This window comes from Cimex lectularius, unplaced genomic scaffold (genome assembly GCF_000648675.2).
Source record: "Cimex lectularius strain Harlan isolate CLEC.00 unplaced genomic scaffold, Clec_2.1 scaffold190, whole genome shotgun sequence".
NCBI classification, from domain to species: Eukaryota; Metazoa; Arthropoda; class Insecta; order Hemiptera; family Cimicidae; genus Cimex; species Cimex lectularius.
This window is the reverse complement of record NW_019392798.1, coordinates 627,186-640,727: the sequence shown is the minus strand read 5'-3', so window position 1 is coordinate 640,727 and position 13,542 is coordinate 627,186. Positions and strand designations below refer to the sequence as shown.

At 31.8% G+C, this 13,542-nt stretch overlaps 2 protein-coding genes across 3 annotated transcripts; both read left to right on the top strand.

The window, feature by feature from the left end:
- The first annotated feature begins 1,504 nt into the window (after nt 1-1,504).
- Nucleotides 1,505-6,259, top strand: LOC106664179. Of its 2 annotated transcripts, XR_002910501.1 has the most exons (5): nt 1,505-1,694; nt 4,358-4,452; nt 4,524-4,712; nt 4,771-5,102; nt 6,010-6,259. XR_002910501.1 is itself a non-coding variant. In XM_014389635.2 (4 exons), the coding sequence occupies exons 1-4, from the start codon at nt 1,688-1,690 to the stop codon at nt 4,939-4,941; spliced, it is 456 nt and encodes a 151-aa protein (XP_014245121.1). In that variant the 5' UTR covers nt 1,509-1,687; the 3' UTR covers nt 4,942-5,102. The 2 variants fall into 2 exon arrangements, 1 of the variants encoding a protein (XP_014245121.1); XM_014389635.2 differs by lacking the exon at nt 6,010-6,259 and having other exon boundaries at nt 1,509-1,694; nt 4,358-4,446.
- A 1,941-nt stretch (nt 6,260-8,200) lies between these two features.
- Nucleotides 8,201-13,542, top strand: LOC106664311. The gene is made up of 3 exons (XM_014389924.2): nt 8,201-8,497; nt 11,722-11,810; nt 11,910-13,542. Exons 1-3 carry the CDS (start codon nt 8,491-8,493, stop codon nt 12,306-12,308), a joined length of 495 nt encoding a protein of 164 aa, XP_014245410.1. The 5' UTR covers nt 8,201-8,490; the 3' UTR covers nt 12,309-13,542.

Genomic DNA, 13,542 nt, shown 5'->3' with positions numbered 1-13,542 from the left:
CTTTGCCAAGAAAGTTTTTGTGTCAAAACAATAGGAGTGGGGCAGAATAAGGATAGTTCTACTCACAAACTCAAGATAACTTTAGCCAAAATAATTAAAGCCAATAATTAAAGCCACTAGGTTCAAACCTAAATTTGGAGTCGACAATTCTTTACCTGTATTATGATTGTATTTCAATGCAAATACTTTTTATGTTTCAAAATTTATTTTCAAATATTTCTGCAAAAGAACGTGCAAAATTAATAGAACAAAACCTTATCAAGAACTCCATAAATAAATTATCCAAAAAAAAGTAATTAACTACTGTGAATTTAACAATAAATTTTACAAAATGAAAGGATTATCACTAGAATTATTACAAAACAGTTTGTGAGTATATATGAGCTCTTGTATCAGGAGCTAATGAGAGCTGGGTTTATTAGCCTGGTGTAACTCTTGTATCAGGAGTTTTGTTAACCTGGTATTGGAGGTACAAGAACTCTTGCAACAGGAGCTGAATTAGCCTTATAAAAGCTATTGGATCAGGAGGTAAGTTTAGCTTGGTATTGGAGGTATAAGAATTCTTGGGTTAGGAATTAATTTTAGTCTGGAAGTGGACATATAAGAACTTTTGTAACAGGAGCTGGGTTCAGCGTGGTATAGGAAGTGTAAAAGCTCTTGTATCTGGAGCTAAGTTTAAGAACTTTTGTGTCAGAGACCTATATGGGCCGAGTTTACCCTGATACCTGGTATTGGAGATGAAAAGTTCTTGTGTCAGGAGTTAAGTTCAACCTGGTATTGGAGATATGAGAGCTATGTTTTGCCTGTTATTGCTGGTATAAAAGTTCTTATATCAGGAGCTTTAAGTTAGTGTGGTATTAGAGGTGAAAGACTCAATTTGACAATTTTTTCTTTGGAAAAGTTACTATCCTTGAATCAATAAATAAGCTTATAACAAATAATAAAAATGTAACTTTTTAATCTTTTTCTCAAAGATTAATTCATGAATCAATGAGTGCAATCTACAGAACTTAGATAAAATGTGTAAAAAGTGGTCAGTCAGTTTGAATTTAATTGTTAGATTTAATTTATCAGCCTGATAAAGAGACCAATTTTCTATCTTTTCAATTATTAAAAAAATTTTCAATGTGAAAAGAAAAACGTTTTGTTACATAATAAAAGAACAAGAAAAGGTTTTAGTAAAGGTGAACTGCAATTATTCAAAATTTTTATGAATAATGGCCAAGTAACTGCCTCTGGTCAGTCAGTTTCAGTATAATTAGTAAATTTTATTTATCCATCTGATGAAGTCAAATTTCAAATTCTGTTTATTAATCATTTTAAAGATCCTTTCAATCAGTGAAAAAACGAATTTTTAACAGCATCAGGGAACGAGAAAGTTCTGCACAAAAGTCAACAGTGGAAGGTTCTCATTTCTCAGAAAAACTCTTTTGAACGAGGTACACAAACTGTCCTACACAAAAAGAATCGTTCAGTTAACTGAACGATTCAAACTGACGCCGTCATAAAATAAAACAATAAAAAAGAAAGAAAACCATTCCTAAACGATCAAGTGATTAGAAATAAAACTATTTAGCGTATTTTCCAACTGTCCAATTGACGGCGACAAACGAGAAAAAATAAAGGCGAGGGTTAATTAAATGCATGCCATGTGAATGAGTTTCGAAAGTGGCTCGACATACGTGACATGCAGGGTTAGTATGTGCCGTTTTAACAACAATTATACATTTCTTATAAAATAAATGACAGTTTAAACATTAAAACTAAACGGTTTAATAACATAACGCAAAGTGTGTCAATAAAATAAAAACATTTAAGCCCATCTGTCATCTGTCCCAAGAATGTCAGAATATAAGCTTGTTTGATCAATATTTACAGGAATAATAAAATACGGTGTAAGAATTTATCCAAGCTTATTCTTGATTAATACATTTTGCGCCATTTTCTGAAGACGTCTTACCTAAAAAAAGTTGGCGTGTTGGACTTTTATCAGTCAAAACTTATTTTTCTTGTCCACTAGTTTTAAATTGGTTTATTTGTGATCACAAGTTGAAAGATGTACAAATAAATTGATTTGAAAAACATAAATGATCAATGTAGGGTTCCACATAGTGAACTCTGCAACTGTAAACTACAACGCAGAAATATTCTTATCTTTGTAGCGTTTTGAAGCTCTGGTCGGTTTTTACTAACTTCACAGAACTCTTTAACCGATTCTCCCACTACCCCCAGGTCATTGCTTCAAGAGAGAACAAATTTGTGTCATATGAGTTCACGAATTGGAACCCAAAATTGATGAAATACTGAATGAAAAGAGAGATTAGAGTCACAATTCAATGATCGTTTAGAGAAAATTTATTTGTTGTAACATCTATCACACATAAATTATATGAACTTTCCATCTGGAAATCCATTAATTTTATAGATATTAAAAATTCTATTACACACAACATACTCAATTTTGTTTTTGAATTTACTTTATTATAGACAACACGTTATGGTGTTTAAGGCGACCCATTGATCGATATGTTTTTTAGTTTTAGTGTTGGAATCTTTTAGTACATGAAATCTATTTTAGGAACATAATTAATAGAATATTTAATAATTGACAAAGAAAGCGTTGTAGTGAGGTCAGCATTTTCCAAATAGGGGCAGAGCAAAAGGTACAGAACCACTGAAGATGGTGAATAATAAAACTCACTAAGGGGCAAGAGCTCTTATACCTCTAATACCAGACTAAACATAACTCCTGGCCCAAGAGCTCTTATACCTCTAATACCAGACTAAACATAACTCCTGGCCCAAGAGCTCTTATACCTCTAATACCAGACTAAACATAACTCCTGGCCTAAGAGCTCTTATATCTCTACTACCAGACTAAACATAACTCCTGGCCCAAGAGCTCTTATACCTCTAATACCAGACTAACTTAACTTATGATAAATGAGCTTTTATACTAGACTAATTAAGTATTCCTGATATGAGATTAAATATAAGGTACAAGCTATATGTTTATTTATTGATTCATGGATATTATCCTTTTGTACAGAAAAACAAATTGCTAAACGCACCTCCAATACCAGACTAAACTTACCTCGTGATATAAGAACTTTTATACTACCAATACCAGACAAAACTTAACTCATATCTCCAATACCACCANCTCCTGATACAAAAACTTGTTCACCTCCAATACCAGGCTAAACTTGGACCCTTTCAGTTCCTGATTCAAGAGTTCTTAAACCTCCAATATCAGATAAAACTTGGCTCCTGATCCAAGAGCTTGTAATGAGTTATAGGGTGAAATCAGGGCAGTTAAAAATTAAAAGAACTGATAAAAATAAAAAATAAATAAAATTAAGTTTTCACAATATAATTGATATTACTATCAACAATACAAAATACAACTTTATATTCTTTCTTTTGGTGAAAATTAAATTAATAATTGTTATGCTGGCAATTAAAAACAAATTAACAATAATAAAACAGACAAGGAAAGAAAATCTTCTTTTAGGTTAACAACCCTGCCAGTTAAAAATGGAAGGAAAAGCAGTGATAGAACAGTTGCCACAATAAACGGTTGACAGTGCCAGTTGAAGTTTGTAGTTCAGCCAAAGCACAATAAGAAATTTTTTTCATAAAAAAAGGCTAGAGGAGCCAAAACTGACCGCTTCAAGAGTCCCTGGGGAAAGAAGGAAACCTCGCCAAGTGGCCATGCGTTTCATTTTGGTGGAACCGCTCTCTATCGATGCTGGTACTGCCTGTGTTCCACTATGAATTTTAATAAAAGGAAGGCAAAGGCGAACGACATGGTAAAAGATACCCTGGAGCAGTTGGGAAAGACCTGGGTGTTACAAGATCTCTTATACCTCCTATACCAGAGCAAATTCAAGCTCCAGATACAAGAGTACACCTTCCAATACCAGGCAAAACTCAGTTCTTGTTAACTCCGGATCTTTTATACCTCCACTACCAGAGTAAGTTCAATTCCTGATACAAGAGCTTTTACACCTCCGATACCAGGCTAAACTCAGCTCTTGTTGGCTCCTGATGCAAGAGCTCTTGTACCTTCAATACCAGACTAAATTCAGCTTTTGTTACAAAATCGCTTTCATTACCACAATAAATTCGATTCATGACACCAGTAATTGACTACTTTAATGGTGAATTAAAACAGACCTGACCCACTGAAAATGGCAAATGCTGAAAAATATCTGGCCAGATATATATAAGCAATAGGCAGACCAATGTGATTGGATAAATTATAAATCATAAGTAAAACTATAAATGATAAAGTAATATTAAATTTATAAATCATTGGTACTGTCTGACATGCAAGTAATCTTTTTTTTTCCAGAACCAGGACCAGGAGAGGTCGAAGTGCTTGAGGACAATGGAAAGCAATACCCACCAAAGTGGATTCCTGTCCACAGGAAAGAACCGCCTGTAAATGTTGTCATTTGCTTCAAATCCCATATCTTTCGTATTTAAATTGTACTCAGTCAATTTTAAATCGATTATAGGAAAACCTGCCTGAAGATGAAGAAAAGCCCAATCAAGAATTGTACTATTTCAAACAGGACATGTCACTCTTGCTTTGTAATCTTGTACTTTTCTGCATAAATCTGGACATATTGCGTGAAGAAATGTCATTGGTCGATTTGATAAGGACGGATTCAATAATAATGCTGTCTGTGAGCATTGCTTTACAGGTAAACACATTCGCACATTCACTCGGCTAGAAGTTGTTCATTTTTCTTTTTTTTCCAGGTTGTACTTGTTCTGATAATGGTTTTGAATAGTTCGCTTTTTGAAAATTATTTCAAACCCCTTAATTCCAACATTTTAAATAATCTGAGCCTTTCAACAATAGTGGTCTTACTAATAATCAACGCTACCATTTGGGTGTATTATATTTCAGAAATAAAAAGTTTTTTTTAGAGGAATTGATGAAACAAAGAAGAATACGACTGGAGAGAAAGTACTACTGAATATGTTCAGAGTAAAAATTAGCCAGCTTTGAATGGTTAAAATTTAACTTTGTTCTATTCTGTTTTTTGATTGACAAAAAAAAAACATTACATAGCATTTATAACATATAGGTAATTATACAAAAATATTTTGTTATCTCTATGCATTATTACTAAATACAAATAATAAAGAAAATTCTCTCTTACTAGGTTCCTAATATATTAATATTTTTGCCTTTATATTGTAAAAAACATAACTGTGGTATTTTACTAAGCTTTAAATGTGTCTTTAATTTTAAAAATAATAAAGAAATAAAATGTCCGTGCTTATTTTTAATCTGATATTTCGCATAATGACCAAGCACTGGACATTTCGTACGACTGACCTAGATGGACATTATACTTATGACATACAATGTCATATAGGTAATTTTGCCCATTTTATACAGGCCAAACATGTTTCTACATTATAATGACTCACCATTATGTATAATATCCAATCATCTAGCAATTTTGTAATATTTTTATGCTTTAATTAAAAATGTATTAACACAAATATTTTGTGTCAGCTTTAAACATTAATTTATATTATATATCTATTTTAAAAACAAACATGCTTATTTTTATATGCTTAATAAACTTTCATATGACGTAAACTCACTGTCTGTGATTCTCATAATTAGTGTGTGATAATAAAATCGATGTAACAAAAAAATATATATTTGTCATTAAAAAAAAAAAATTTAATAAAATGTAATTTCATTGTTTGCATGTGGCCTTAAGCTAATCATTGAGTATTATATTAAATGGAAAATAATAAAATGTGATTAACTAATTTAAAAGAATTCTATTTTCCAACTGTCAGAAGAAAATGTGTGTGCACTATACATATAAAATATTACATATATTTTGTATTTTTGTTCAATGTAAATGGAAAATAGTTCAATAAAGTCATTATTAATATAAAGCTTTTATATATTTATTTATTTTTTCAAGCCAAGTTTTAACAAATTAATTTAATTTGATCGTTCCCATCCAGGTGAGGTCCTTGCTGCGTTGATCTGACAGATTGATGATCAAAACAACTTATACACATCATAAAACATGCAAATTAAAAAGTAAAAGTACATCAACAAATGACGGTAAGTTGGATAAATTGCAGTCTGATGATGAGTGATTCAGCCTAAAATCAGAATAACTGCAAAACCAGTTGGTAAGTGCATATAAAAGCTCTTTATCAGGAGTTAAGTTTAGCCTGCTATTGGAGGTGTAAAAGCTCTTTATCAGGAGTTAAGTTTAGCCTGCTATTGGAGGTGTAAAAGCTCTTGGATCAGCTGGAGCAGAAGCCAAGTTTACTCTGGTTTGAAGGATAGGAGCTCGAATATGAAAATGACTATTTAATTTTTTTTAAATTTTGATTGTACTTTCTATTAATTGTGAAAAAAATTATTTGATTCTTCAAGGTGTAAAAGTGATAAAACTACCCCTTACTAGGTAAATGAGTGAAAACATGATTTTTGTCACACTGGATTCTTTGTATCCCTGGACTTGGCAATTTATATTATAGATACACAATTAAAATTGCTTCTCTAGTAAAAACAGGCACTAAAGTAGCATTTTAAATATTTTTCTTCATTCAAACAATTATAATCAAGATTTTTAAAAAATATTCTTAATATAAATTTAACAATTTTTTTTCTTTGCCAAGGGTTAATAATGAATCAATCAGTTGTGTATCAACAGAGAATATTTAAAATGCTATACTGGCATAATAACTGGCTCTGGTCGAATGCTCAAAATGAGAATTACTGCAAAACCAGTTTCTGAGTATATATAAGAGCTCTGAAATCAGGAGCCTACAGAAGCTAAGTTTAGTCTGGTATAATATACTGGAGGTATATGAGCTCTTCTACCAGGAGCTGAATTCAGCCTGGTATTGGAGGTATAAGAGTTCTTGTGTAAGAAGTTAAGTTTAATCAGTATTGAAGGCTTAAGAGCACTAGTATCTGGCGCTGAATTTAGCTTGGTACTGGAGGTAAAATAGCTCTCGTATCAGGAGCTGAATTTAGCCAGGTATTGGAGGTATAAGAGCTGTAGTATAAAGAGGTATTTGAGATATAAGAGCTCTTATATAAGGATTTAAATCTTGCCTGGTATTGGAGGGATATATAAGAATATAGATATATAATTAAGAAGTAAAGTTCATCCTGCTATTGAAGGTATAAGAGCACTAGTACCTGGAGCTGATTTTAACCTGGCATTGGATGTGTATAAGCACTTGTATCCGGAGGTAAATTTACTGTGGTATTGGAGGCATAAGGGTTCTTGTATAAGGACTTAAATCTAGCCTGATATTGGAGGTATAAGAGTTCTTATGCAAGAAGTTAAGTTTAACCTGGTATTGATGGTATAAGAGCACTAGTGCTGAATTTAGCCTGGTATTGGGTGTGTAAAAGCTGTCTGGTATGGAGATAGAAGTATGAGGAGGTACATTTAGTCCGGAATTAGGGGTGGAAGAGCTTTTGTTATAGGAGCTAAAATTAGCCTTTTATTGAAGGTACTCTTGCAGCTAAGTTTAGTCCGGTATTGAAGGTATAACAACTCTTGCGTCAGAAGTTTACTGGAGCTGGGTTTCAATTTTTAGCTTGGTATTGGAGGTACACAGCTAACTATTATTAAACTTTAACTATTGAAATATGTGGTGTCTAGTGACCGTTAGCCAATGATTTAACTATTGAATTGAAATGGTTTTATTCCTATTTAAGCTCTCAAGCAAATTCACCTTAAGTGTAGTGCACTTCGCTTTGGAAATAAAGAAGGGTCAATAGTGGAAGAAAGGTAGACTTTAGTCACCAGTTATAACGAATAAGGAAAAAATATATAAACTAATGGACTGTAGATCTTTATCATTTATGTATTAATTAACTTCAACTCCTCTGTAATTTTACATATAATTAGTTTATATAATAGAAATAATAGAGATATAATTTGAATTGTTGGGTTTATTTATTTAATATTTTATTTATTTAGTTTTTATTCTATTGATTTATTAGAAAATGTATCAACATTTTGTATTTAAAAATTTAACTATGACATGTTATCTATTTGCTTTAAGTGCAATTTACATTACTTTTTTCATATTAATTTATTGTGTTATTTATTTTTTTCAATTGACCTCGCGCTTATGACTGATCGTTCGTTCATGAATAGTTCAGCCGAACGAACCGACTCTCTCGTTGTCAGTCAATAAAATAAAACCCAAAAATTAGAGACAAGAGGAAAGTTTTTATCATGTTTTTCACTTGTTGACGTTTGTTTTGTTTTCCTTTTGATATTTTCTCACCGTCCGCAAACAATTAAAAGCCCCACTGAGTTGGCCGTTATCGTCTAATTATAGACGGTAAACGTTGGAAAAAAAATAAAGGCTAGGACCTCATTTAAATGATTATCGTATGAAAACCAGGCCTCGTTAGGTGACAAGTGATCTTTTTCACTTTTTTTTGTTACAAACTGGTGTAAAATGCAGGGTTAGTACTTTGTAAATTCAATCATTGTTTTTACTTTTTTTTAACAATTTACAAATTATTTAAAATTAAGCCTGCCTATATAAATTTAACCAAATACCAGTAACATAAGGGATGCACCAATCATTTTTTTTGCTTAGAAATAAGTGGTTTTTTTTAAATTGTTAACTTTATTTTTGTTTTGAACATTACAGTTTCATTGTATATAATAATATTAATAACAAACTAATATGCTACATGTTTTCCATGAATTAACTACATTTTATTAGAATTTAACAAAAAGTCCTGCGGTCCTTTACAAATGATGCACCATGAACGATATTGGTTGCATGCAATCTTCATTATTATCTGAGCTCTTCTTTAAGCTTGAAGCCTTTTATCAGGTCCCAATTCAACAGAAGACTTATTTTTAATCAAGTAACTGATGGATCCTCGTTTATGGCAGTTTAGTAGGCCATAGAAGTGTTCTGGTAAAATAAGTGTCCTCGTTGAACTATCATTGCCCAATTTATCAACCTCTTCATTACCCCTTTGCCTATATTTTGTTATATCCAATGTTTGACAAGTCTTGAAACAATCCCAAATTGCTCTGGACTTTGAAGATGGTAATTCTTTTGATGTTAGTACCTAGCCTTTTGACTCCTTGGCATATTAACTCTTTCTGCTTAAAGTTTTAGATGTAATAATTTTTTTACTCATAAATAATCTGAATCTCGGTATGGCCTGGATGAAAAACACATTCAATTGTTTTCTGCCGAAAGCTTTCTTCCTATTTTAAGGTCATCATAGGGAAAACAATCATAAAGATGTTTAAAAATCATAATTAAATGTTACTAGATGTTTCAATTTTTTTTTCAAGACTGACTCATTCCCAGCTAGCATCTAGTACAAACTTAATTATGTAGAAATGTGTTTAGTGACCGTTAGTTAATGATTATTTGGAGATTGTGAGATGCGGTCTGGTGTGGCCTAGGTTTGGAAAAACATTTTCTTTATCGTGCCAACATTTCGATCTTTATTAAGATCATCTTCAGGGCCTGGGATTTATAAACAATTTTTAACTTATGCAAAAAAATGTAGGATGTGAAAAATGAATTTATACAATGCTAGAAATTTTAGACTCAATCAAAGTATTTGTACTCACTCAAAGTATTTGTTTTCTGTGTAGATGTGTCATTATGCACAATACATAATAATGACATTCATTTATACAATGCTAGAAATTTTAGACTCAATCTAAACTATTTTCAATGTGTTTGTTTTCTGTGTAGATCTGTCATTATGCACAAATACATAATAATGACATTCATTTATACAATGCTAGAAATTTTAGACTCAATCTAAACTATTTATACTCACTCAAAGTGTTTGATTTCTGTGTAGATGTGCCATTATGCAATACATAATAATGACATTCATTTATACAATGCTAGAAATTTTAGACTCAATCTAAACTATTTATACTCACTCAAAGTGTTTGATTTCTGTGTAGATGTGCCATTATGCACGATACATAGTAATGACATTCATTTATACAATGCGAGAAATTTTAGACTCAATCAAAGTATTTGTACCTCAGTGTTTGTTTTCTGTGTAGATGTGTCATTATGCTCGATACATAATAATGACACATCTACACAGAAAACAAACACTTTGATTGAGTACAAATACTTTGATCGAGTCTAAAATTTCTAGCATTGTGTAAAGTCATTTTTTTACATCCTTACATGTTTTTGTATAAGTTAAAAAATGTTTATAAATCCCACGCCCTGAAGATGATCTCAATAAAGATCGAAACATTGGCATGATAAACAAAATGTTTTTCTAAACCCACGTCACACCAGGCTGCATCTCACAATCTCCAAATAATTTTAATTATGTAATTTCTAGACACTTTTAAGTTATTTTGCCTTGATAATGACTTTAAAATAGGTCAAATGCTTGGCAAATATCAAGTTTCCATAAATACTAGCTCGTGATCCTTCCTGACCCATACTCAGTCTTTGTCATCTGTATACCAGATATATCGGCAATCCCTAAAACTTAGTCTGTCCCTGGAGCCTGTCCCTACATCAGAAAATTGTGACTTGAATATCCCTTGATGAATATATGCAGTGGTTGATTCAGGAGGGCTTCCAGGGCAGTCGTATGAATCGTTATCATTGCTCAGGTAATGCTCAAGCAGTATTGATGATCCAGACTATCCTTAGCTGTAATGTTCTTCCTCCACTAAACCATATGTAGGCTATCATGGGTTTAACTATTGCTATGCATAACCATAGGGACATCTTTGGGTTTAATCCCCAGCTTTTCCCACAAAGGCGTTTACATCTATCAATGGCTATTTTCACTCTCTCTGTGATTTTATGTATTGTTCATCTAAGAAGTCTTTGTTTAAGATGACACTTTTCACTTCTTTAGAGAATAACAGCAACATTTAGCTGGCTTAAGTCTTGATAACGATTATCGGAGTTATCATTTGTCTGTTGATTGTGCACTGCACCCTCTCTGTGATGACCTCTGAAATGCATCTGCACGTCCCAGTAAATTAAAGCCCTCATCAGGTAGCAATTTGAGGAAATCATCAACCAAAACACCACAGAACGCCACCTTGACAACAGCTTCGGTTGTTCTTGCCCTTCTCGTAATGTCGTCCAAGGTGGATATAATTACCGGGTGAATGTCTGAAATTTTTTTTGAAGATTTGTTATTCTCTGCAGCAAACAAGTTAATTTATGATCAATCTATTTACAGAGTCACGGTTTGATCAGCTGGTGAATATTATAAGTAGAAACTTGGTCCATGTTATTTTTGATCCACCCTTTGCAGAGAAAGGACATCTTGAAATCAGCACTTTACTTAAAGCTAAGGTTTCAGCAAAGTTCTCATGTCATGAAAGACAAAACTGCTTATTTTGATGTGACACAAGTTAAAGGCACTGAAGAGTATGAGCTTTTTTCAGTTGGTCGAAAATATTGGGTTTGGGTTAAATCAAGTAAAGTCCTAGGGTGTTGCCTTGAAGAATCCCTGGTGCCAGTTAGACAGAGAATATTTTTTCCTGGCTGAAGGGGTACTCTAATGCCTATACTAAATTACACTTCCTACTGTTTAGCAAAGTTTCTAAAATATTTCCTTTATTTATGTATTCATTATTAATTTAAAGAAAACTATAATTGTATGTTGAATATATTTTTTATAAATATTTTAACCATTTTTTATTTTCTCAGATCCAGAGCCAGGAGAGGTTGAAGTGCTTGAGGACAATGGAAAACAATACCCACCAAAGTGGATTCCTGTCGACAGGAAAGGGACACCTGTAATTATTTTATTTATTTTGATTATTTTCATACAAACTAATGCTGCAAGTATTTTTATCTATATAAGGGACTTTTAAATATTTAAATTATATTTATAGGAAAATCCTCCAGAAGAAGAGGAAGAAGAGAAGCCCGAAAAAAAGGTGCACTTTTTCAAAAAAGACATGTCCCTTTTGTTGATAAATGTCATATTATTCTGTTCACACTTGGATTTCCTACAAGAAGAACTGCTTGGGCGATCGAACAATCTAAAAGTAACGATTATGCTGTCGTTTAGTATATTTTTCCAGTTGGCCCTTGTTCTAATCGTGATACTGAATAGTTCATATTTCCCAGACTTGTCCAGACGAATTTTCAGTTGCTCATTTTTAAACAAACCTGACAGGCAACATGTCAATGTTGACACAGTATTGAATGATCTGACATTTTTCACTATATTAGTCTTACTTATGCTCAACGCTGCTATTTTTGTCTGTTATATTACAGCAGATCATTGAAATAAGGCTGTACTGGACTGATTATTTAAAAAAATGCAAAGTAAATTTTAATTTAAAACAATTTCTTGTTAGTGCTCAGAATAGAAAGCAAATTAATTATGTTATGTTGATGTTTTTATTTTATTGTCTGTTGATACTTTTTTTATATAATGAGATATTTTCATTTTGTCATTGACAGTGTTATCTTTATTTTTATAATTAATCACGTTATAGGAATTATCCCGACTATTGTTGTGTTGTTTTCATTGTCTTTGTTGCTAAAGTATGGTTTATTCTTGTTCTATGAAAATGTTCACTGAAAGCTTAAGTTTCCTGCAAGGAAGCAAATATTTGAATAAAAACCAACCTTCTGAATGTCAGTTATGCATAATGTCTGATAAAATGTTTTATGGAAAACTGCCCATCTTCTGGGTAGACACTGTATGTAATGACTGACAGTGTGTTTTATGCATAATAACCAATTTCTAGGTGGACATTAACATAATGACTGATTGTGTTTTATGTTTAAAATGACCTATTTCTTTGGCCAGTATTGATCATTTTAAGCCAAGAGAGCATTATACATTATGTATACTGTTCAATTATTCATATAGAAATACATCTGTAATAAACATCTGTAGTATAGGTGTATATAAAGGAAAAAAGAGCATAATTTTGTTTGTAACAATTAATATCATTGCTTTTGTAATATTTTAATGTACACATTAACAAACATATTTTAACCTGTTTATGAAATTGTTTTATGTGTAATGACCATCTTCTGTGTGGATATATGGCATAATGACTGTTAAAGTGGGTTTTATGCATTACGATAAATTTTCTGGGTTAAATTAAACATAGTGACTGATAAACTGAATTTAATGCATAAGAGCCAATCTTCTGGGAGGACATAAAAAATAATGACTGAAAAAAAGTGTGTTTTATGCATAATGACCAATCTTCTGGGTAAACATTATACGTGACTATATAAGTGTGTTATGTAAAATGACCTATTTTCCTTGGCTTGTATTGATCATTTTTAAGCTAAGTGTGCATTACAATGGCTTGTCATTAAGTATAACATCAAATTATTATTATAGTAAATAATATATATCTGTAGTAGAGGTGAATAAGGGAAAAAAGAGCATAACTTTGTAATATCATTGCTTTTGTAATATGTTGTATTGTTATGTACAAATTAACAAATGTATTTTTAACATATTTATGAAGAGACAGTTAAAACAAAGTTCTACTT

Excerpts from the sequence above, each read along its gene's own strand:
- LOC106664179 (XM_014389635.2), top strand. Across the intron at positions 4,447-4,523 it reads TCCACAGGAAAGAACCGCCT|GAAAACCTGCCTGAAGATGA; the intron begins GTAAATGTTGTC and ends AATCGATTATAG. Across the intron at positions 4,713-4,770 it reads CTGTGAGCATTGCTTTACAG|GTTGTACTTGTTCTGATAAT; the intron begins GTAAACACATTC and ends TTTTTTTTCCAG.
- LOC106664311 (XM_014389924.2), top strand. Across the intron at positions 11,811-11,909 it reads TCGACAGGAAAGGGACACCT|GAAAATCCTCCAGAAGAAGA; the intron begins GTAATTATTTTA and ends TTATATTTATAG.